This window comes from Acartia tonsa, chromosome 12 (genome assembly GCF_053477335.1).
Source record: "Acartia tonsa isolate MP-2025a chromosome 12, ASM5347733v1, whole genome shotgun sequence".
NCBI classification, from domain to species: Eukaryota; Metazoa; Arthropoda; class Copepoda; order Calanoida; family Acartiidae; genus Acartia; species Acartia tonsa.
The window spans coordinates 4,006,293-4,032,372 of NC_137271.1; the positions used below are offsets into that span (position 1 = coordinate 4,006,293).

General features: G+C 32.3%; 2 protein-coding genes across 9 annotated transcripts in view; one reads left to right on the plus strand and one right to left on the minus strand.

The window, feature by feature from the left end:
• Positions 1-6,302, minus strand: part of LOC145334465 (uncharacterized) — a 144,524-nt gene extending 138,222 nt beyond the window's left edge. Inside the window, exon 1 of the mRNA XM_080179929.1 lies at positions 6,122-6,302. The gene's annotated coding sequence lies outside the window, so the exon portion shown is untranslated. The remainder of the gene's footprint in view (positions 1-6,121) is intronic.
• An 11,031-nt stretch (positions 6,303-17,333) lies between these two features.
• On the plus strand, positions 17,334-25,338 carry LOC145334616 (protein BTG2-like). Of its 8 annotated transcripts, none has more exons than XR_013884889.1 (8): positions 17,334-18,544; positions 19,621-19,690; positions 20,157-20,283; positions 20,897-20,983; positions 21,574-21,700; positions 22,888-22,979; positions 23,868-23,923; positions 24,150-25,338. XR_013884889.1 is itself a non-coding variant. In XM_080180145.1 (7 exons), exons 2-4 carry the CDS (start codon positions 19,650-19,652, stop codon positions 21,623-21,625), a joined length of 180 nt encoding a protein of 59 aa, XP_080036271.1. In that variant the 5' UTR covers positions 17,804-18,544; positions 19,621-19,649; the 3' UTR covers positions 21,626-21,700; positions 22,888-22,979; positions 23,868-23,923; positions 24,150-25,338. The 8 variants fall into 8 exon arrangements, 2 of the variants coding, with proteins under 2 accessions (XP_080036271.1, XP_080036272.1); XR_013884888.1 differs by having other exon boundaries at positions 17,804-18,540; XR_013884891.1 differs by lacking the exon at positions 21,574-21,700 and having other exon boundaries at positions 17,804-18,544.
• The last annotated feature ends 742 nt before the right edge of the window (positions 25,339-26,080 follow it).

The window sequence follows — 26,080 nt, forward strand, 5'->3', positions numbered from 1 at the left end:
GAAAGATAGATAGATATATATATTTATCCTCTATTTATCTTTGTTTCTATCCATCTATCTATTCATCAATCTATCCATCTACATAGCTATCCATCTATCTATCAATCTATCCATCTATTTACCCATATATCCATCTATCTATATATCCATCTAACTACCCATCTATCTACTAATCTTTCTATCCATCTATCTATCTATCCATATATCTATCCATCTATCATTATATCTATCTATCCATCTAAGCTAGGGGGTACCTGGCAGCACCAAATAAACATTATTATTATTATTATCTATCTATCCTCTTCATATCTATCTATCTATCCATCCATATATCTATCCATCTATCAATATATCTATCTATCCATCTATCAATATATCTATCTATCCATCTATTTATTCATCTATTTATCTATCTAAGCATCATTCATACACATATGTAAAAATTTTGAGAGTATATTTTAAACTCTTTTGAAATTAACTCACGATACCCTTATTCGTATTCAATATCCCATCTAGTTGGAAAAAAAAAACAGAGAGCTTAGGGGATAAGACAATGGGGACGATAATCTAAATTCCACCCCCATTGATGATAAACTAAATTACCCTATCTGTAGATCAAAATTATAAAATGTTTGGATAAGGGTAGTTTGAACCAACTAATAACGATTAATAAAAGTTCCCAAAGTTTTAGACCAAACTTTGGGTACCAGTATAATTTAAACAGTTCAATGTACCCTTGGGGGGTGGGGGGGGGGGTTGCATTGTTCCCAACCCAACCCCCGCTGGGGAAATGAAGCCAATTTAAGTTTTGTATTGAATTGTAGTAAAAGACCTTGGCAATGAAAATTTGAGTACGTGTTGGTGTGTATGGGGGTGTTCACACAAAATAGATAAAAAAAACATTGACATCTATCGCTAAAAATGTACATTAAAGTAAAAGATAAAGAGGGCAAGAGCTATATTTTACTTTACCCACGAGTTGGGGACCCAGAACCGACTTTCAATTGGGTCGGAAATATAAGCAGAGCCAAGTCGCTACAAAAGAGCAGAAAACAATATGCTAGAAGACGAAAAAGGTCCTTACCACTTGGGGCAGGTTGTTATCTCGGTTATACATCTATACACTTAATTTAATGAACCAACTAATAAAAATTCTATAAAAGTCCCCAGAGTTTTAGATCCAACGAATAAGAAAATGTTATTAAAAAAACTTTGGGGACTAGTGTAATAAACAGCCAAATGTTCCCTCCCTCCCTAGTTTAAAATTTTAGCTTTAAAATGTATTAATTTTTTAAACAATTTTGTATGAACACTCTCAAGCAATAAGCATGTGCTTAAAACTCAAGAACAAACCTATTATTCTTTTATTATTTTCATTCATAGAAAATACAAAAATATTTAGAAGGTGTCGGGTTCGGATCAAAATCGCCGCGTCATACCAAAGAAATTAATTAGTAGCGAAGCTACTCTATGATTAGGTATATTCTTCAATTGTTTGTTGGCTGATATGTGTATGTTAAAAATTAGTTTATATTTGATTATTGAATAAACAAGGATGACAACATTCATAAAAGCAAAACTCTGAAATTCTAAAGTCTAAATTAATGAAGAGAGCTAACTGTGACGTACGGTCGAACGTACAGACAGACGGACTTACAGACCCCAATTCATAGGAAAGCTTCGCTTTTAAAAATATTTAACGAAATATTTCATTATAAATATATTTCTTTTAATTATATAGCTTTAAATTCTTGCTTTTGTTATATTTTATTGTTTTTAAAAAATAAAATATGAAGAAAATAACTGACCGTTTAAATTAGAAAAAGAAACAGTTGCTACTTTAGACAATCGACTGAAATATTTTAATCCTCGTGGAAAATTGTCTGTAATACGATGCTATACATGATTTTTCAGTATGGCTGAGAACCAGTTCTAATCCAACGAATATCAATCTGTTTCAAAGCCATATTGGAAAAAAAATATATTTCTGTGTTTTGTTTTTATCAGGAAGGGAGGGGACATTTGACAATAAATTATACTGGTACCCAAAGTTTTATAAACACGATCTCACATTTATTAGCTCAAAAACTTCGGGTACTTTTATTAAACCATGAATGATTAATTTAAACTAGAAGTGTTAAAAGTTTTTAACAAATAACTTTACAGCAGGGTTAATTTTGTTTATCATCATGATATCATCCTTGTTTCAAACTTTATCAACCACAATTAAAACACAAATAATGCCCTTGATCAGCAGAAATTTATTTTTCACTGCATCATTTCTGTTTGATTTGCCAAAAACCAGGGCTCGGCAGCCGAGCATAAGCCGCGCCTCCGCCTCAAATCGCTTGTGTGCAAACAAAAAGTTCCAAAAAGATGAGTTGTCTGTTTAGATATAGGTTTAGCCATCCAGCTGAATTTGAAAATTATTAGGGTTGCCCACCTAGCATCTAGGGTATCTATATTCGAAAAGAAATGGAGGGCAGAAAATAGCCTAAACCCATATTCAGACTTATTTATAAAAATAATATAGCCGAAAACAATATAAGGATCTTTAAGGAGCTTCAAGATAAAGGAGACCATATCGGTTATGTGGTATGATAGATCCTTTGCTCAAGACAACTTACTTTTTTTAATAAAATAATATAAAGAATTCAACGCGGCTGACGCGCGGCTGCCTAGCCCTGCCAATACCACAGCCATTCGTATATTTTTTAGTAGTGAAACTACTCAATAATTCACTTATCTTTTTGTTCGTAGCGCTATGTGTAAATGTGATTTTTTCGGCTGCTATTGAAGAAAGACAGCTAAAATTTTAATAATCAGCATCTAAGGTTGGAGTTTGATAGGACAATTCTAACATGCCTAAATTAACGAAAAGAGTGACTGTTCCTAATTAAAGCAATGCTTTTTTTAAAAAAAAAAGTAGTAGATAAAAATTAGATAGAATGATGAAAAAAGAGAAATTAAGCCCGAAGGAATATTAAAATCTGGAGGGGGGAGGGGAGAAGGGAAGAATTTTTTTCTTACACTATATCATTATAATTTATCCTAATGAAGTAATATATATAACAAGGATGACAACATCCATAAATAGCGAACCAAACACAGAATCTTAGAATAGATTCAGGTCTAACAAAGCTCGTTTTAATCTTATATTTTTTAAGTGGAAAGCTGCCTATAATATGATGCGTCAAAAAATTATCCCTTTGCTTATAATAAAAATGAAATTTTTGACATACTTTTTAAAAATTTTATAAAAAATCAACTTTTAATTTCTCCATTTTATTACTGGGAAATAAAAGTCAACCATCTGTATATAAAGATAGATAGATAGATAGATAGATAGTTGGATAGCTATATAGATAGATAGAGAGATTAGATTCAATGAACTGTATAGAATGTCCCAATAAAAATTTATTAAAAACAACGAAATTTTAAATAGCAACTAAGCTGACAAATAACCCTTTGATTACACGATCTTTGAGATGGCACTCTCATTCGTTGGCTAAAAGCTTTGGGTACTTTTACCAAACCTTTGGGTACCCTTATCAAAACTTGTTTGGCTTGTTCAGCAGCGTCCAACCTTTTTAACCAATAACTTTAATCTTCAGAAGGAGTAATTTTGATTGCCTTCATAATTCAATTTATCGTCTTTTTATTGTCTTATCCCTTAAGATCCCTGATTTTTCACATCTTGTTGTTGTTTTGTATGACGGTGTCCAAATAGTTTGAAATCAGGTATAACCAATTAAAAACAATTAAACACACTTGCTACCATACAGGGCTTGGACAATGGATGATAAATTATCTCTCAATTTATATATTTAAACACCGGGATATAAAGAGATAAGACAATGGCCGATGAATTTGTATTTCCAATGATGATACACAAAATTATACCCTTCTGAAGATTAGAATTAGTTGATGAAACATTTGAACACTTAACTTAATGAACCAACCAATCAAATTTCAATAAAAATCTCCAAAGTTTGTAATCCGACGAATAAGAAAACGTTATCATAAATATTTGAGGATTAGTGTAATACACAGTTTAGTAGACGATAAATTAATATACGACCGCAGTTATGATAAATAATAAATAACCCATTTTATAGATCAATAAAAAAGTCAAATATCATAAAAACAATAACTTTTTTAGGATCTTATTGTACAAACAAACAGACATCTTGTTACTTTATTATATACTTATAATAAATTAACAGGATGTCTGTTTGTTTGTCTGTCTGTTTGCCTGTCTGTTTGTCTGTCTGTTTGTCTGTCTGTTTGTCTGTCTGTTTGTCTGTCTGTTTGTCTGTCTGTTTGTCTGTCTGTTTGTCTGTCTGTTTGTCTGTCTATTTGTCTGTCTGTTTGTCTGTCTGTTTGTCTGTCTGTTTGTCTGTCTGTTTGTCTGTCTGTTTGTCTGTCTGTTTGTCTGTCTGTTTGTCTGTCTGTTTGTCTGTCGTCTGTTTGTCTGTCTGTCAGAACTGCTAAACCGATTGGGTTCTCCTTAACAGGTCCTGGGAAAGTTTATATCTATTTAGGGGGAGGGTACCACCACCCACCCCTAGAAAAAAAAAATTTTCGCCACTAAACGCTAGTATATACATATAAGAATAGATATACAAGATAAAAACATAGTTTTCACAGTAAAATTGTATAAAATTAGCATATTGGTATAATTCTATAAACAGGCGAAAAATTGATTGCTTGTTGATTGTTTTTTTTGTTAAGCGAAGCTTTTCTATTATTAGGGTCGGTCCGTCTGTATGTCCATCCTTAACGGTTATCTCTTTCCGTTAATTTAAGCATGTTAGAATTTCAAACTTTTCAAGGTGATTCCTGCAACAGTTAGGTACGATTTAGAAAGCGTAGCAACTAAATAATTGTTACCAGAAAGTCCGTACATCCAATGAAAACATGTTGTTTATATTACTAGGACAATAAGACATAATATTAAAGGCGTAGCAACTCAATAAAAGATAAGTACGTACAAATTAGGAAACTTTCATTTCTTTAAAACTGTTATCTTTATTTTCAATGTTCGTTTTTCCCTTTGTCTCAAACGTTAGACCTTCAGTTTGGATAATGATATCCTTGTTTTTTAGCCTTGAAAAGATGTGTGTTTTTTTTCGCATATTTTAAACAGTTTTTACATTGATTGATAATGTTTTTGAAGAAATTAAAATTATTTTTAGTAGGGTAGATTCTTTATAATTATAGTACAGCCGAACGTACGTTCACCTGTACGTTTTTAAAATTTAATTGAGAGTATTATACAATTATAATTTATTCTCTCGAAATTAATCGATAGAAAAAATATCTATTATAAAGAATTATACCAAAGAAAAATTACTTTTTTTGTAACTTGTTTTTCAATATAAATTTTAGTTTTACTTATATAATATTTCAAAACATCTAATTATCGAGCTAGTTAATTTTTGAAAATAAACAAATTATTAAAAAATTGTTAAATCGTCAAATTTATCTGCAAAAATAAACAAATTTAATAGAACAGGGAACATTAATTTCCAGTATGGCTTCGAAACCGATTAATATTCGCTGGATTAGAATCGGTTCTCATCCATACTGAAAAATCATGTATATCATCGTAATACAAACAATTCTAAATGAAAAATAAAAATAAAGTTTTGTTATCCTGGGACTTCGGCACTCCGGGTCTAACAAAACTGTTTTCAATCTTAAAATTTTTTATTTTAATATCTGCGGAAAGCTGTCTATAATACGATGCGATAAATAACTATACCAAGTTTCGTATTTATCTGAATTAAATACAGGGATGGAGGAAACATTGGGCTGTTTATTACGTGAGTCCCCAAAGTTTTATAATAACGTTTCCTTACTCGTTGACTTAAAACCATTGGAGACTTTCTTGAATTTTGATTGGTTGGTTCATAAAATTGAGTGTCCTAACGTATAAACCACTAATTGTATTTTACACAAGGGGTAATTTTGTGTAGCATCATTGGGGTTGTATATCAATTTCTTGGCCATTGTCTTTAAACATCAATTTAGCAATATTACTACAACGTAAGACAAACATACATAATAAATTATACAGTTACTTTGCTTCTAAAAGTTTTATAAAAATATTACTTACATTTACGTTGATGAACAAATATATACAATTCTGTTTCGTCGATTTTTTAGTCAATCAAAATATAATTTTTAATTGATTTTTTATTAACAAATATCTATTCTAACTTTTTCACTAAAATTTCAGCGCTTTTAGGGCTTACTTTTTTAACACTTTTGGAGTGGCTTTTTGTCACTCTAAATCACCATGTTTTTTTTTTTTTTAATTCACAATTTTTTTCACTTTTTAAAAATTTATTTCATTTTTCGAAGATAACTTTAATTGCTTTAATTCTGAAATTATTGAGATTTTGCTTAATCCTTATATAAAAGTAACAGGATGTCCATGTGCCTAAACTGAAGAATCATTTAACCGATATGGTTCTCCTTTATAATGTAGCCTAAATAAGGTCCAGAAAATGTTTATTACTATTTTAGGGGAGGGTGATGCTACCCTCCCAAAAGAAATTGCCCCTTGTTCAATTGAACAAAAAAATCCCTCTCCCCCCTACACAATTTTTTTCTTTTCTTTTTAAAACTGAAATTGAAAATGAGCAGGCGTCAAAATATCCCCTCTCTCGCGAACCTAAGTGCCCCTAGAGGCCAGTACATAGTATATTGATAGATAGATAGACAGTCCAAAGTCATATAAATATGTAATATTTCTCGCTAACCGCTGAACCGATATGGTTCTCCTTTACAGGAAAGGTTCCTATTGTAGATGGATATAATATGAAAGAATAGATAGATAGATAGACAAACAGACAGATAGACATATAGTACAAGGAAACCATATGGTATAAGCAACCTCAAAAGTAAAAATGTTTAAGGCCTTTCGTTTCTGACCACAAATTAAAATGAAAATTGTGTAAAAATGAGAAAGTTACCATCTGTATATGGGACTATGGTCTTATTGTTGCCATAGTATGACAGTAGGGTAACATTGTTAAATTGTAAGTAGTAGCAAAGCTCTGGGAGAGAGGGGACAATGGGTTGTTTATTACACTAGTCCCCAAAGTTTTATAGCTTTTTTCATTCGTTGGCTTTTACTGAATTTTGATTGGTTGACACATTGAGTTGAGTGTCAAAACGATTCAAGCAATAATTGTAATCTACAAAAGTGGGAATTTTGTGTATCATCATTGGGGAATTACATCAATTTATCGGCCACTGTCTTATCCCTTTAGATCCCTGGTAGCAATACTGGTTGTAAGTAGTAGCAAAGCTACTTTATATGTAGGGTATGAATGGTCATACCCGTCATTGCGTTAGCACTGACCCAGAATTCCTTAACCCCAAGCTTTTAGACTGTAAGTTATTCTGGTACCCAAAGTTTTATAAACAGGTTCTCTAAACTTTGTGCTTTAGTAAAATCTTGATTGGTTGGTATAAACTGACAGTGTCTAAAGTTTTCCACCAGTTATATATGGACTTAATCATCCTGTTTTCTTTGATATTATTGACTTTATAATATTTCTAGAAACAGCTTTCTACTAAGAAATTAAATAGGAAGCTTATTAATGTTGTTTCACACAAGGATCTAAAGGGATAAGACAATGGCTTATGAATTATAGTACAACCCCAATGATGATACACAAAATTACCCCTTCAGTAGATTACAATTAGTGGATGAAACGTTTGAAACTCAACCTAATGAACCAATCAATCAAAATAAATTAAAAGTCCCAAAAGTTGTGAAGGCAACAAATAAGAAAATATTATCATAAAACATTGGGGACTAGTGTAATAAACATCCCAATGTCCCCTCCTCCCTGAAGCTTATTAATGTTGTTTCACTATTAAACGGTAAGAGAAAGATTTTATATCTATCTATCTATCTTAATTTTCATAACATATGCTTTCTATCTCTATCTATCTATCTATGCACAAAAACCAAATTCTCAAATTAGATGCTTTCTATCTTAATGCATGGATGTTTTTCTATCCAAGATAGCAAAAATATTTGGTATCTTTTTCTAAGCTAACGAAAAAATTGCTAGATCAAATATGTAAGTAAGTTTTTTTTATTGTTTTTTAAGATCTCGTAAACCACTGAACCAATTGAGTTCCCTGATATCAGGGACGCTTTACAGAGGTTCTAGGATGGTTTTATACTATTTTATTTTCTAACTTTCAGTCTTGGAAAGTTTTAGTCTATTTTATTTTTTAATTTAAATTTTAAGTATGGTTTTAAACTACTTTATCTTAAATTTTAGGCTTGTGACGGTTTTAATCTATTTTTATGCACTTTTCGTATAAAAAGCCTACATGTACTTGAGCCTCAGTCTCTATAATTCACTAAAGGCTGCGCTCCTAACTTCTAGGGGCACGGAAAAGCAAAAGAATAGCTTAAAACTATCCAAAAACTTGAATCAAAAATAAAACCATCCAGGTGAAGCTTGCCTAAAATAGAGAACCCTATCGGTTCAATAGTTATCAAAAGCTTAAGCTACAGACAAGAAAACCTTACTACTTTATATAATAAAGTAGAAATCAATATCATAATGGTTATTACTTACAAATCAGACGATTATTTGAAGGACAAAATGACTTTTGTTGATGAAATAACAGCAAAACAGCTAGATTGAGTAAAAATATGAACAGTTTAGACAAATTAAAAGAAAATTTAAATCCATTTTCAGACTGAATTTTAAAATTAAATGCTTTCTATATCTTAATTTCTATCTTTTACAGAAACAAATTTATGTTGTTCACGTTAAAAATTGATATCTATAAACCACTATCTATCTATATTATATAGCTAGCTGTCTTGTGAGAAAGAAATTTTAACAACAGATGCTTTCTCATGATTTCTTTCCTTTTCCGCCCCCCCCCCCTTCCCCTTCCATATCCGTCCGTCTGTCTGTCCAGTTTAAATCACTGGTTAACTGTAGTTATAATTATGAGAAGAAATTACACACACAAACACACGCGCACGCACGCACCGGTATGTTAACTTGCTCTAAACGCGCGCCGCGCGCGTAGCGTCACTATGTTCACTGCTCAAGCTTTAAAATACAACTGACTGACTTGACTTAACACCACGTAAAGCGCGATAAGACGCGAGCTGCACGTAATCTTTTAAAAGTCCGTCGGACTAACCGACTATAACGTAGAGATACTGTACGGGGTTGGATAGATAGATAAATAAATGATAGATAGATAGATAGGAGAGGAAGAGTGAATTTTGGGTTTGGGATACAGGGAGGGATCAATATAAGATACTTTTAATATTCTTTCTGACAATTAGGCATATTTGTACGCCAAAGATAATTAGTTAATGATGTATAATCTTTATACTGATTTATTATTAATACCTGCTAAAATGTAAGTAAAACTGGTTTCCATAAATTTAATGTATTTTATTTTACTCTTTTTTCCAACTAAATTTTGGCTAGTTGAATATTGCTTCGTTTTTTTTATTTAACGTACTTGTTCAGAACAATTCTCAGGGTCCAGGAATGAACTAATTTTTAATTTTTTAGGACGGTTTGTAATTTATTTATGGTTCTTAAAAAATCAAGCATCGCTGAATAGATTTCATCAATTATTTTGTTCAAATTTATCTATAAATTAACAGGAAAGTGTTTTAAAATCATAAAAGAGTTATTAACATAAGATTTAATTAAATCTTTTTAGATTTTTTACAAAATAATTTTAGTGATCTGGCTACCGAAGCGGATTCAGCATTAACTTAAGAATTTACCTCTAATTTAATGTATTAATTTATATATTAGATAGGTTTAGTCATTATAGCTATGCTAAGCTTAAGAAATCTCAATTAGAAATGATTCAAACACAAGAAGATGCCCTTGATGGGATATAAAATGAATATATATATGTCTATTCAATTAAACATTTTTCATTGTTCTGTAAAAGTATTTTTTTCATCTTTATTACTTTTAAAACAAAGTGTGATACAATTTTTTTAATATCATTGTTTTTGAGGAGTAAAATCTTCTTTATCTTAGGGTAAATTTAACTTTTAGACTTTAATTTAGAGCCGACTAGCGGGAAAATTATAAACTACATGTAATTGATTTTTAGAGTATTGAGCGCGCGTTCAAATCGCCAGTTTTGTAAACGCAGTTACTCTATATACAAACATAAATGTTAGTACGTCATAACTTAGAAGTTAGTTATGGTAATGTTCTATACCTTCCTTGTTTATTAACAGATTTTAAAAATTTAAGCATTAATATACTTAAATCTCCAGTTTTATAAACGTAGCTACTCTATATATAGATATAGGATATGTCAGTACGTCATAACTTAGAAATTAGTTATAATGTATCATGTCTTCCTTATTTATTAACAGATTTTTTAAAATTTAAACGTAAATAAACATAAAATCACCATTTTTGTAAACGTAGCTGCTCTATATATAAAAATGGCAGTACGTCACAAATTAGTAGTTTTTTATGATTATGTTCTATATCTTCCTTATTTATTAACAGATTTTAAATATTTAATCACTAATATACATTAAATCTTCAGTTCTCTAAACGTAGCTACTCAATATATTAATAGGATATGTAAGTACGTCATAACTTAGAAGCTGGCTTTGGTATATGTATTATACCTTAATTGTTTATTAACAGATTTTTAAAATTTAAACATAAATATACGTTATATTACGAGTTTTATAAACGCAGTTTCTCTATATATAAATAGGATATGTAAGTACGTCAAAATTTAGAAGTTATTTATGATATTGTATTATGCTTCCTTACTTGTTAACAGATTTTAAAAATTTAATCAATAAAATTCTTAAAAACTCTTGTTTTTGTAAACATAGCTACTCTGTATATAAATAGGATAGGTCAGTACATCACTACTTAGAAGTTAGTATTGGTAATGTTCCTTATCTATGAAAGACAAAAAAAACTTACCACATTATATAATAGGATAGTTTTATAGTATTTTACCTTGCTGTTTTTATCCCAACTAAACTATTGCTAAATTGATACTTTTTATTGAACGTACTTGTACCTGTAAAGTATAAAATTCTTAGGGTTTAGGGATGGAACAATGGATCAAGATTTCATTCGTGTAAATGGTCAAGAACCTACCAGTAAGAAAACATTAAAGTACAATGTGAAGCAAGAAGTGACAAGCTATTATGCATACCAAATAACTTTGCTTATTAATTAGCTATTTAAAGCTTCATAAATGAGTACAACGTATAATGGTATTACTTTTTGTTTACAGCTGTTTCGATGAGAAAAAAAATCATACTATAAAATGCCATATCACTAAAGTTCTTTTCCCCTTTTCTGTAAAAGTCTTTTTTAATTTTTTTTGCTTTTAGGAAAAAGTGTATTAAAATTTTACTAATAACTTTTATTTTTAGAAAGACTAACTTCTAAATTTTAGGGTAAATTTGACTTTTAGATTTTAATTTAGATGAAAAATTATAAACTACATATAATTGATTTTAAGAGTTTTCGGCGTTGAAATCACCAGTTTTTAAGCGGAACTACTCAATATATAAAAACGACATGTCAGTACGTCACAAATTAGGAGTTAGTTATGGTAATGTTCTATACCTTCCTTATTTATTTAAATATAATTTAAGATATAATAAAGAATATTTGACTACTTGTTTGTTTATAAAGCTTACGATGCTAGCTTCGGAAGGCTTTTCAAGGAAGCAAAAATTTTTCTTGAAGATAGTTATAGTCTTTTCAACCACTTAGTGTAAATCCTCAATCTAGGAGCGAGGCCATAAGTAAAAGATTGAAAACAATCCCTTTTTGAGGGTGAGGGGGGGGGGGGTGAGGGTGTACAAAATCTCAATATAGAGGATAATTCAAGGTTGGGGGAATCACAGACATACATATCCTTTTATATAGAGTAGTAAGCTTTTTTGTGTGTCCAGTGAAGGATCTTGTTAACCGCTGTACCTTTATGGTTTTCCTTTGCAGTGAAGGATAGGTCCTGAGAAGAACTGTTAGGCTATTTTATTTTTATAAATAAGTCAGGGTTTGTTTTAGGCTATTTTTCTGCTCTTACATGTCCCTTTGAATATAGAACCCCTAGGTACTAGGGGCGCGGTCGCTAGTCCTTATAGTAAAGCAACAGGATGTATGTTTGTTTGTACCGAAGGATCTCGCTAACTGCCGAACCGATTGGGTTCTCCTTAACAGGGTAGCTTCTCATAGGTCTTGGGAGGGTGGAGGGTACCACCAACCTCCCAGGAGAAATCGCACTTAGAAAAAAATTTCCCCCCACCCCCAAATTTTTTTTTACTTTTTTAAAATCTAAACTTTAAAAATGGGTTTTGCGATTCAACTCCACCCTCCACAAGTGCCCCTAGAGGCGTAACCGCTATAGTACTTATATATAAGGGTAAGGTTTTTTGGCGTTAGATCTCGCCATATATGAAGCTTAGATTTGTTTAGCCTATTCATTTCTCTAAAATTTATATCTTAGGATCTAAATCAATAATTTGGAAATTTCGGTATGTGGCATTAACAAATGATTTATTGTTCTGTAATATATTTTCATATAAATCTTTCTTAGATTGTATTGCTGCGCTATTTATGGGCTTTTAATCATTTCAAGCGGCTACGCTTCTAGTGGCCCTTTAGGTTGGAAGGGAGGGGTGAGTCGACCCTATATTTTTAATTGTAGGAAGTAAAGAAAAAGTTTTTAATACCCCCATCTATAGGTTGGGGGGGGGGGACAATTCTAAAAATGTCATTCAAAAATAGGTTTGGTTACTAATAACTAGGGTTGGGCCGGATATCCGGCCATTTTCAATATCCGGCCGGATACCGGATATTGAAACTATCCGGCCGGATATCCGGCAATATAATCTTTTATATTTTACAACAAAAATTTCTGGGTTTTTTTTCATCTTAAATGGCTGTAATTTTTTTCATTATTGAAGCTAGAAGAACAATTTTTTCTGAATATGTTTATCTTTATGTAAATTTTATATTAGAAATCTCAAAACATAAATTTTGGCGGTGGCAGCAGTACTTGCCAGCTGCCAGCCGCAACCAAACGGTTGGCAGGTAAACGGCAATGGATTTTATGAAATTGTAATATGTCATGAAAATATATAAAAAAGCCTAAGTTTAAAATTTTAAATCTTTAAGTAAAAACTTGCGGCCCGTTTAAAGATTTCTGGAGACCTAGAGGTCCAGGACTTGCAGGATTATACCTAGAACCTGAAATCGACTTGAACACCTATATTACATATGAGGATGTACGACTATAGGATATTTTAGTATTAGATAACATGAAATGCTTTGTTTAAGTAAAAAGATATTTTTACTTTTTACCTGAATGACCTTACCAGATTTGCTGGCATCCTGTGCCCGCCAGGAAGGAGGTATTAAAAAAATTTCAACTCTCAGTTATGTGTCATACCCATATTTTTTCTGCACTTTCATGTCCCTTCTAATATCCCTAGATACTAGGGACGCATCCGCTAGTATGATATAAAACACCAGTTTATGAAGAATTTTTTTTCGGGTATAGCCCCTTTCTTGGCAACGCCCCTTTAGGAGCAATTATTCGTATTTTCACATTAGCTTTCCTCCTATTTCTAGCCCCTCGCAGGGGACTCTAACCTTGCGGGGCTAATTGCCTAACCCTGCGGGGCAATCACCTAACCAAATATAACCTAACCTAACCTAAAATAACCTATTAAAAGCAATTTTAAAAATACAAAGAATCGCCCCTTAAGGTGCGTTGCCACCAAAGGGACTATATATCCTTTTTTGATACATTAATATGTAGTAATTTGGCCGGTTATCCGGCCGGATATCCGGTAATTTTGCCGGATAACCGGATATTTGCCGGATACCGGAGTTGGCCGGATATCCGGCCGGATACCGGATATCCGGCAAATATCCGGTTATCCGGCCAAATTACAGGATATCCGGCCGGATAACCGGCCAAATTACTACATATTAATGTATTAAAAAAGGATATATAGTCCCTTTTGGTATCCGGCCAAAAAAATATCCGGCCCAACCCTGCTAGTAACTCCCATCTTTACAATTATAGGTTAGGTTAAAATGGAATATATAAAGAGTTCTTCCTATGATACATTTCGAGGAAAAAATGTACATTTATTTATGGAAAGGTCATAGTGACTATAAGTGGCCATTTCCGATCCAACTTAGAGTCGGGGAACAGTTCTACGGTGCGATAATTACACAAGTTCGGGTGGGTTAAACAAGATACATGGCGGATTATTCCCATTTTGTATTTTTGGAAGTAATCCTGGGTTACATTTTATACAACAAATTAATAAACATAATTTTCAGATATTAGACATTTTTAACAAGGATTACATCAGTTTGCAGGAGCTTAGACTATTTTCAGGTCTAGCTCCTATATTTAAAAGTATAATCCATGATAGTTATTTCTCGCATCGTATTATGAACAGCTTTCCGCGGATATAAAAAATAAAAATGTACATTTATAAAATTAAACCATTTTTTTAGCCCAGAGATGCCCTATATTTTTATATCTGTATAAAATTGGATACAATACGATACTAGACATAATTTTTAATTCACCGGATATTGATTCGATTGATTTCTTGGCGATACGGGAAAACGTGTGTTTGTTTCTCTTTAGAGTAATTGCTGAATAATATAAACTTTAGAAATTAAGTTTATCAACATTGCGATGACTGTTTTAAGAATTATGACACAAGTGATACATTTCATATAATAATTATAAAATGATTTAAATCTTTTCCTGCTTTTCAAACAAAGATAAAAAAACAAGATGAATTAAGGGTTAAAAATCTATTACTTTTACTACAAAAGAAACAAATAAAAAATATTGTTAATGTCTCATTTTGGCATTCAGGATTAAAAGTAAAATTCAATTGAGTTCTCTAGCGGACAAAAATAAAACTATATATAATTGATTTTCATGGCATGTAGCGTTAAAATCTCCATTTGTTAGAAGCGTAACCTCTTAATAATTTAGCTATACCATCCAATCTTTTAACAAACGTCAAGAAAAATATTAGGTTTTATGTTACTAATATGTATAAAGCTTTATAAAAGTCTTTTAACTTCATTTAAAGGTTTCAATTCTTTTATGTATGGTGAAAGGTTTCGTGATTAATTAATTTTTCCTCAAATACATAAACTATGCTTGGATCTGTATTGTCTGTATGTGTGTAGGTAATGAAATATCTCACTTACCGCTGAACTGATTCTCCTTTACAAGGTAGCTTCTCATAGGTCCAGGGAAGGTTTATAACTATTTTGGGGGAAGGTACCAACAACCTCCCAAGAGAAATCACAAAAAAAATCGAAATATTCTTAATATTCTTTTTTTGCGTATAGACTTGAACGCAACAAAGATATATATACATTTGAATATATATATATTTGAATTGAAATAAATTCACTTAACGTACCACTAGAGGCCTCTAAGGTGTAGCCGCTAGAACTATTTACTGGGACCAATCCTTGTAAATTTCTGTATAAACATTGGCTTATAAGTATAAGCTTTAGAAATTAGAAGTACATTTCCTGTCCTTATTAGTGACAACGCCGTATATCTATAACCGCAAAAAAATATTATTTTCTAAATCTTTTAAATCTTTCTTTGCGTGTTAATAAAAAAATACTACAAAGAAATAGGATAAGAATTAATAATGATTTTTAAAACAAACAAAATTTTCAAAAAAATATTTATTACTATACTATTTTGGCATGAAGGCTTAAATTCTATAATTCAATTGAGTCATCTAGCGGTCATTTTTAAAACTATATATAATTGATTTTCATGGTCTGTTGCGTTAAAATCTCCATTTGTTAGAAGCGCAGCCTCTCTAAAATTATGCCATACGGACCTTCAAAACCAACGAAGGGAAAACGTATTTAATTTGTTGTCACTTATTTGTTTTAAAAGCTTTATTCCAATCTTTAATGTTAAAATAGGCAATTTTTGTATGATGAAAGGTTTCGTGATTAATTCACTTTTTCTCTCAAAAAAACTAACAATACCAGGGATCAGAGAATCCTTGTAACCAAGTAACAGAATGTCTGTTTGTCTGTCTGTCTGTGCGGAAGGATCTCGCTAACCGCTGAACCGAGTGGGTTCTCCTTAACAGGGTAGCTTTTCATAGGTCCCGGAAAGGTTTATAACATTTATGGGGGAAATACCACCTCCCCAGCAAGACATTTCGCCGTGGAGTCGCCTTCGAGCTCGTGCAATATATGTACCGAGTCCTATGCTACCTCGAATCCCATTCGCCTTGAATTAACACCTAATTTTTGGGCGATAAACGTTGGAAAATCGTCCTTTCAAGCAAAAGGTAGCATGCGAGTTCGCCATCGATATCGTAGTAGAGTATGGGACGAAGTCGCACACTAGTAGCATAAATTAAAATGCGTCAATTGAGATCTCGACGGCGACTCGAAACATTTCTTATACGAACTCCTAAATGCTCCAAACTCAGGGGGAAGCTATAATCATAGAGAAAAGTGGAAGGTGCATGTAGGGAGGGGGGGCGAGAGAGAGAGACAAAGAGAGTTAGAGACAGAGAGAGAGAGGAAGAAAGACAGACTATGTCATTCTCATTCATGTCTCTCAATTTATTCATGTTTTAACTCATTGTTTATTAGAATAAATTTTCAACTTAGCAGAAATCATACCATTCTTAGCTTAATATAATGATCATAAAGATATGTTTCTGTAATTGCTGTTGTTTAAAAAAAAGAATGCCTTCTAAAAACAACTTTTTTCACCAAAGACTATAAACACTTTATAACATTATGTATTACCATTTTTATTGTTTTCAGTTAGAAAACAGAAAGATTGATAGAGTCTTTAAAAAATTATTTGAGTCCCTAGTGGCAAATTTATAAACTATATTTTTTCCCTATCAATTTTGATCATGGGTTGATTGTGTGTTTGATGTATGTGTGTGTTAACACTGTAAAATGCTACGTTTGAGCGAAATCGCGTTTTTTTCTTCTGCTAGTATTTTCGAGGTCGCCAAAGTTAGCAGAAAAGCTAATAATTTATGAGGTAGCAAGCTACTAAAGTAGGAGCTCTAAAATACTAGCTAGCTACCATCTTACGAGCTCACAAAAGTTCGCCAAAATGTTACTCTTAGAGATATCGAAAAAGGTAGCATGCTACCTTTTTTTTAAAAGGTTTCGCTGGGTCCCTCCCAAGAGAAATCGCAAAAAATCTTTAAAAATTAGATATTTGAGAGACTTGAACGCATCATAAAAAGGTCCCAGCCAGAAACGTCGTAAGGAAACTCGCGTGCGATATATCGTATTTTATCGCCAATATCGTATTTACGATTTTTTGCAAAAATATAGTAAATATCGCCTAAAGTTGCTCACGATATCTTTGCTAATTTTGCGACAAAATCGTATTTACGATATTGGCGATATAATCGTATATATCTTACGCGAGTTTTTGCTAAATTAGCGACAAAATCGTATTTACGATATTATGGTAAAAATATGGTAAGTTCGTAGCTAAGTGGCGTCATCATTTATAAAAGACAAGCTCATTTTAAAAATGTATCTTAAAAAATACAAAAATTTTATTTACATTATTTAAATTTTTTAATAAAAGAGCGTTAAATTTTCTGATAATTCAAAATATTAGAAAACATTATTTGTTTTTTAAATGTTGAAAATGAACTTGGCTTAAAAACCCTTTCGCGCAAGAATGCCGCGCAACTAAAATTTTCTGTTGGTGGATAGGAACGTGAACGTCAAGCCGGCGAGCGAGCATCAGAAAATTTTATAAATTTAACTTTCAAAATAGTTTTTCAATATTTAATTGATAAAAACAAATGGTTTTTGGGTTATTTTACTGTTTATAATACAGCCCTCTATAAAACTCGCGTGACATTCAAAAAAAAGTGTGTTTTAGTTATTAGAATTGGAGTAAGATTAGATTGTTGTTCACAAGATGATATTGAAGTTTTCGATGTTATTATCTTAGAAATATTATTTTTTTCAATGTTTAAAATTTTCATAAAAATGGCTACATCCCTATAGACCTCTGTATTTAAAAATGTAAGTATGTCCCTAAACATTATCCCGTATTTATTCCTTTTTTTCAACAAATTCACTTACAATTTTTTCAACTTTTATAAATTTATGTTCTTCTGATATTAAGTTTTGACTTTTGACACTCTTAATTCTAGTCTACAAAAGTGGTAATTTGTGTATCATCGTTGGGGAAGTACATCAATTTATCGCCCATATTGTCTCATCCCCTTAGATCCCTGCCTGCTCTACCTATTTCATCCCTATACATACTTAATTACGTTAATCATTCTCATATCTATTAGGAGATAGATAGATAGATATGTATTATTGTAATATTTTATCCTTTTAAATAATTTCAGAACGACAATGTAGAAGTGGAAATCGGATGCATTAATAGTTTATGTTCCATCAAGGACAGATTAGTTGTACTGTATAGGTAGGTAAGAATTTAACATTCAGATACAGGGATAGGTCAATGGACAATATGAATCTTCCTCTAAAATTTTTTTTATAACTTAATTAATCAACCAATAAAAATTATTTGAATTAAGTTTAATAAGATAACAACGTGTTTGTAAAACTTAGGGTCTCGGTGTAATAAACCAGAGAGGGGGACATCGGGCTATTTAGTCCCCTATTTTATATAATACCTATCCTCTTATTATTATTAGTTGGCTTTACAAATGAGGGACTTTAATTGAATTTTGATTGGTTATTTAGTATATCGGCCATTGTCTTATCCCTTTAGATCCCTGGTCCAATGTACCCTCCCTCCCTTGCTGTTACCGTCAATCTTATAAGAAGGCAAGGGTGCCGAGTGCCGCGGCTAGAGTTCATAGTTCTGTTGGGGGGGGGGGGGGGGGGGGGTAGTTATAGAAATTTGAAAATTGAAAAAAAGTATTTCTAAAAGGATGTTACCTATTGAAATATGTCTTTGCGTCTGAGACAACCGTAACAGAAAGTAAGCTCTATTAGTTATTTTAGTCACGTTTAAATTCCCCTCTTGATTTCAAAAATGACATTGGAATTTTTGTAATAGTTAAAAGTTAGGCATGATTTAGAAAGTATAGCAAATAATCTTCATCAAGTCCATACTGATATTTAAATTTTTTTGACAGTAACTTTATGTATGATATTTATGGTTTTCGGATTTTTTATCTTATCACAACTTTGTGCATATAATATTTATAAGCAAAGCATATCCTGTATTTACACAAATTTGTAACAAAGGTTTTAAAACCAAAACTAAAAGTCAAAGGAACTCGACTAATAAAACTAAAACTCAAAGGAACAAGAGTTACAAATCTGGGATATGACATGGCATTTGCTTTAAATAGGTACATTATGGAACTGTGAAGAAACGGCAGTGGAACTGCTGCTCCCGCCGTTTCCCGCCGAAATTTTTTGTGTGTCAAGGGAAATTTTTATGAAATTTTTTTTAAAAAGTTAATCTCAAATTTGTAACTCTATATTTAGTTGAGTTCCTTTGACTTTTAAAACAACCTTTTCTATCTAGAAAGTTTAGCTGCTAAGGAAGCCAGAATTATGGCGAGGATGCAGACAAGATGGAAATCCTTGATCAATTGGTAAATTTTTTTTTTAATTGACTGCAAAATTATCTAAATATTCCATTACCGTAAACCATTTTGTTAGGGACCTTTTAGTTGTAATGTTAAGCATTTATTTGTTGAATAGGTAAACTACTTTTAAAAACCTAATTAATCAATTAACAAATAGGGTAACTTTGTTTATCATCATTGGGGATGATTATCGGCCATTGTCTTTTCCCTTTAGATCCCTGTATAAGTGATCTTTTTTTCTGACCAAACCTAACTTCCAGTGTTGCATCGTTGTCCCCCTCCATCCTTCAACTTTTCAACCAATAACTTTAATCTACCGAAGAGATTTTATAATCTTATCCTTAGATATCCCTGAAGAATGGTAAGTGTCCCAAATCACAATAAAACTAATCCTTATCATTTTAGACCGGACCTAAGTTGCAGTGTGTAACCTATAGTGTAAAACTAATCAACCAATGACTTGTTATTTCAGACCTAACATAACTTCCACGTTGTCCCCTTCGTATCTACAAAGAAGCTTGAATTGTTGAGCGCGTCCAATTTTCTGTCCACCCTGTCCGTCTGTCCCGGAGAGGCGTGTCAGAGACTCAGATAGCCAGGTACGTACCCAAAGTTTTGTATTAACAGCTGTTAAGAGCAATTTTAGAGACTTATTGAATGTAGATTAGTTAGTCCAAACTTTACAATCATTAATTGTAATCTACAGAAGGGGTAATTTTGTGTATCATCATTGGGGATGAAAATCAATTTATCGGTCATCGTCTTATCCCTTTAGATACCTGCCATTATTTGAGGGATTGGGGCTGGGAGGGATAGGACAGTGGTAGTTAAAATATTCCTCTATTTTTTTTGCAAAGCAAAGCTTTTCTATAGTTAAGAGTCTTTCTGTACGTCCATCTTTTATCTTATTTCAGCTTGTTACATTTGTCCCATCAATTTTAAACTTTGATATTTTCCTGTGACAGTTTCAATTTAGAAAGAGTACCTAGTAACTCTACACCATAAAGTCTTTTCAAATATAAACATGTTCGTTTGTCTGTCTTTCTGTTTTGTTAAGCATCGCTTTTATGGATGTTGTCGTTTATGTTTCTAATCCATGGAAAATCTTGAAGTAAAAAGTACCTATGTTTTTTGGATGATTTTCTTGTTAACTTTTGATGATTTTTTTATATTTATTACGGGTTCCGTGAAAAAATTGTGATTAACTTACAGGTTCCACGATGCCCTGATCGATGTGTTGCGCCGGAGGTACAAAGACCATTGGTTCTCTAAGAAGCCATTCAAGGGATCCGGTTTCAGGTTAGGTAATTTGTTAACCCCCCGAAGGGTGGTTGTCTAGTTATAACCTCCAATAACAAAAAAAATCAAGCTTCAACTTGTGTGACAATTTTAATCTACAGAATGGGTAATTTTGTTCAATAATATTGGGTATGTACTACAATTCATTGTTCATTGTCTTATCCCTTAAGATCCCTGAATATAAAGATACACTGCTGAAAATTCTTTAATTGAGCTGACATTCCCTGTAGAAAATAACCAGTACCCAAAGTTTTGACATCACTTTCACTCATTTTTGAGCTCAAAAAAATTAGGAAATCGTTTAAATAATTCTTGATAGGTTGGTACAAAATAGCAGCGTGTGCAAGCTAAAAATCAATAAATAAAAGGCGTATATAAATCAATTATTTATTGTCTTATCCATTAAGAGAGGGGAGGGGATGGGGAGAATTGTTATTTTAGCCAGCTACAAGTTTTACTTTAATAGAGTAATAAAAAATCTGGTACAACATCCAAGTAATAATATATGTATTATGGTTCATCAGGGAGGGAGGGAACAATGTACAAAGAATTTATCAGTCCCAAAGTTTTTATATCAATTTATATTTCAGATGTATCCGAAATACTGCAGGGATGTCCGCTAAATTTTGCCTGAGGAGTTGACCCTTTGGTTGGATCCGCTTGAGGTCAGCTAAAGGATCGGAGAGAATAGGTCTGGCTGTGTGCTCTATGAGTCAGGTACGTACGGATTAATTTATTGTAGAGTGGCTAGGCCGCATATCCTTATATGAAAGTAACAGTGTGACTGTTGAATATGTATACTTATTTAAAAGTAACATGATGTCTATCTGTCTGTGTATCTATATATAAAAATATTACTGTCTGTCTGTACGTACATGCGTGCTAACTTATAGAGTAGCTACGCATCAATGTTTCCTTTGTATAAAAGTAACAGGGTAAATGTCTGTCTGTCTGTGTATCTATATATAAAGATATTACTGTTTGTCTGTACGTACATGCATACTAACTTATAGAGTAGCTAACACTGTTGTTTAGGTGAGTAAGGCTACCTTTTCTCAACCTTTCACTACGCATCAATGTTTCCTTTATATAAAAGTAACAGGGTAAATGTCTGTCTGTCTGTGTATCTATATATAAAAATATTACTGTCTGTCTGTACGTACATGCATACTAACTTATAGAGAGGCTACGCCTCAATGTTTCCTTTATATAAAAGTAACAGGGTAAATGTCTGTCTGTGTATCTCTATATAAAACTTTGGGTACCAGTATTAATCATAAGAGAAATAGGGAACAATGGGCTGTTTATTACACTAGTCCCCGAAGCTTTGAGGGTGTTAGTCAATTTGATTTGTTGATTCATTAAGTTGAGTTCTCAAAAATTTTAACAACTAATTTCAATCTAAAGAAGGGGTAATTTTGAGTATCATTATTGGGGTTGTACATCAATTTTACGTCCAATGTCTCATCCCTCTAGATACCTGTTAATTCACTCTCTAAAAATTTCCGTCGAAAGTTTTTAAAAATTGTAAGTGGATGGGGGTAAATAGTCTTTCTCTTTCCCCCCTCCCTCTTTTCACAAGAAAATAAAGTAAAAATAAGCGAAATTTAAAGTAATATTTTTTAAAATAGGTAGTTGATCTTTTGGATTTTTGAAAGAAAACGAAGTAGCAGGTTTAGTCGTATTTTAACAGAAGCTTTTGATAGGTAAGTCTAGGTAAATGTTAATGATTGCTCTGTTGGGTTAGATCCTCACAAAGGGGCTAGGAATAGGAGAAAAGCTTCTGTGAAAATACGACGAAACCCGCTACTTCGTTTTTTTCCATGGTCCGATATTTTTAATGAGCGAAATGAATTGCAAAATAGCCTAAAACCGGCCTCAATTATTTATATTTCTTTAATTAGGTTACGGGGGTCCAGATAGTGCTGTCACTGCAACAGCTGCACTGGCCAGTCCACACTGAGGAAAAACAAACGGAACTTCAGTAATCTTGCAGGTGCTAATTCAGGGATTGAAAGGGATAAGACAAGGGGCGATAAATCAAGACTCTTAATTTTATTCATATTATCTCCCCTCTTGCATATTCTTTTAGTGTTTTTTTACACCGAGGAGGGGAGAAAACGGTTGGACACTTAACTTAATGAATCCTCCAAGTCCCCAAAGTTGTTAACCAACAAATAAGAAAACATCATTATAAAATATTGGGGACTAGTGTAATAAACAGCCCAATGTTCCCTCCCTTTCTGTTAATAATCCTTCTTTATAAGTAATTATATGTATGTCAGTCTAATAAATGTTTGTGTGTCTGTTTGTCGCACAAGAACTTCAGACAAATTTATATTAATCAGGAAGGGAGGGGACAATGGGCTCTTTATTACAATAGTCCCCAAACTTTTATAAAGATGTTTTCTTATTTTTTCGCCTTAAAACTTTCGAGACTTATTAAATTTTCATTTTACCTTCAGAAGGGTAAAGTTGTGTATCATTATAGGGAAAGTACATCAATTTATCGGCCATTGTCTTATCCCTGATCCCGTAATTATGTAGTTATCCAAATCTTAAGCTGCTGAAAAACATTACTATTTTACATAATTCTAGCGGCTACGCCCCTATTTTAATTTTAATTTAATAAGCAATTTTGTTGTGGGGGTTGGGGTTCAGATAGACACATAGAGATCCTGTTATTAATATATTATTTTTTTTGGGGGGGGGGGGATTCTAGGGGCGCTTTCTCTTCCCTTTCTTCATTCTTTTCCCCGAAAAAATGAACCTTACAAGGTCTTTAGAGAAACCCTGTAAAGGAGAATCATATCAGTTCAGGGGTTAGCGAGATCCTTCGGTTGTACAGACATCGTGTTACTTTATTGTAAGTATATAATTTAAGGTTGAGGAAGGAGATGGTATGGTGTAGGAGAGGCTGGACAGGCTGTTGACAACCAGGTATATTCGATGGATTTGAACCAGTTTTTCGCCATACTATCCGCATAATGTTCGCGGAAAGCTGTCTACAATACGATGATATAAAATATAAAACTTAGGGATCTAAAAGGGTTAAGACAATGACCGATAAATTGATGTACATCCCAAATGTTAAGACACAAAACTACCCCTTTTATAGAAAACAATTATTAGTTAAAACGTTTATTAATAGTTAATATTTTTTCAGAGAAGCAACCCAGAGGCCTTGGTCGTGGGAGCCACCACGGTTCACTTAATTCTTGCCCCTAAGCTCTGTCCGTACAACCGGAGCCCAGGTGGTGGCGGAGTATGATGGAAGTCATAGGGATAACATCTCCCTAATGTGAACTCTGTGACCTAAAATTCTCCTTGTGACATTTATTACCTTATAGGTAATGAATATGAAAAGTGAAATTCTATCTGGAAGTGTTTAGTGACAGTTAAATTTCATTAACCTACAGTTTCTTCAGTGCTTCGCTTTTATGGATGTTGTAAGCCATGTTTATAAGAAAACTAATTAAAGAACTTACCTAGACAATTAAAACTTTGCATTTTTAAAAAAAATTCCAAATGATAAAAACAATAAATTGTAACTTACAAAAACAAACAAGAAAAAGTCTTCCCTAGAAATCTGAAATTTTTTTAAGCTTTATGTAGAAAATGAAATTAAAACCAGTTTTGTTCGACCCAAGGGGCCAAAGGCCCTCGATAACAAAGCTTGTATTAATTTATGATATTTGTTTTAATATTCGTAGAAAATTGTTTATAGTATTATGCCATATATGCTTTTTTAAGGATCGGTCCGTCCGTACGTCCGTAACGTTAGCTTTTCTGTTAATTTAGTCATGTTAAAATTATCCTATCGATTTTAAACTTTTCATGATTCCATTTTAAACATCTTGATTTATAGCATTTTAACAACATTTTTTTATTTGTCATTATGTCCTTTTACAGTTTCTGTATTTATGGAGTTTTTTTAACTTTACATAGAATGTTGTCAAATCATTTATATTTATATTTTGTATATTAAGTTATGACACTCTTCTAGAGTTAATGTTCGTCTGTCATACCGTTTAATGCTTTGCTTTTATGGATGTTGTCACCCTTTATTTGTAAAAATAATGTAGCCTTTTTTTAAAGTAACACTCTTGTATAAATAGGTTTGTTCTGGATTATGTGTCCTATCAATTTCAAACTTGGGAGCAAAGAAAAACTTAAGTTATTGAATAATACTTTTTTCAGTAATTAAGAGATATTTTTTTGGTCTTGCTGTTATGGATGTTGTCTTATTAGTAAATGTTCTAATATATTTAAAGTTTATTATGAAAGAAAATGTCATACAGTATCATTTTTTTGTATATGTTCTTTAAATCTTTGAATAAATATTAAATAAATTATTATTATCTGATTTTTTAACCAGCTACTCGCCAAATTCGGAAAGCAATCGTATGCGACTTTATCGTAAATGTAGCTATTGTATCGTGTACGAGTTATGCGATTTAATCGCGTTTATCGTTTAATTGACCCCCATAAATACTCGCGACATTGATGCGATATCGCTAAATGTCGTAAAAAATGCGTCAATGCCATAACGAAACTGCTACGAAACTGATGCGATATCGCGTACGATACTTACGATATCACTTACGAGTTCGTAGGTGTATCGCGCAGCTCTAAGTACCTTTTCGACCACTTATCGTAACATATCGTCAATGTGCATTGGACGACTATTTAGCGATATCGTAAGAACTCGTGCTCGATTGCTACACGATATCGTGCGCTATAGTAGCGCGATAGTGATGCTACTTTCTGGCTGGGGTATCGTAGAGACTTGAACAAAAACCTAACATTTAAAGTGCCATTAGAGGCCTCTAGGGGCGTAGTCGCTAGTGGAAGATAAATTGATCAAGCTTCTTTAAGATAAAGTATTTTTTTTTCTCCACTTATTTAATTTAAAAGCTGTATATATATACCAATCTTTTAAATGTTAACATGTAAACATTAACAATTCTTATTTTTTATGTATGATTATAAAGGTTTAGTAATTAATTAAGTTTTAAAAGATAGAGACATTATATAGATATAGAAGTTCGAGGCGCAGCTGCTAGTTATACAATCTTTATATAAAAGTAACAGAAT

Bases quoted from the DNA above. Each gene is read 5' to 3' on its own strand.
- LOC145334616 (XM_080180145.1), top strand. From the start codon at position 19,650: ATGGCGAGGATGCAGACAAGATGGAAATCCTTGATCAATTG. The intron at 19,691-20,896 runs GTAAATTTTTTT...ATTAACTTACAG, and splicing joins TGGAAATCCTTGATCAATTG to GTTCCACGATGCCCTGATCG. The intron at 20,984-21,573 runs GTTAGGTAATTT...TTTATATTTCAG, and splicing joins TTCAAGGGATCCGGTTTCAG to ATGTATCCGAAATACTGCAG.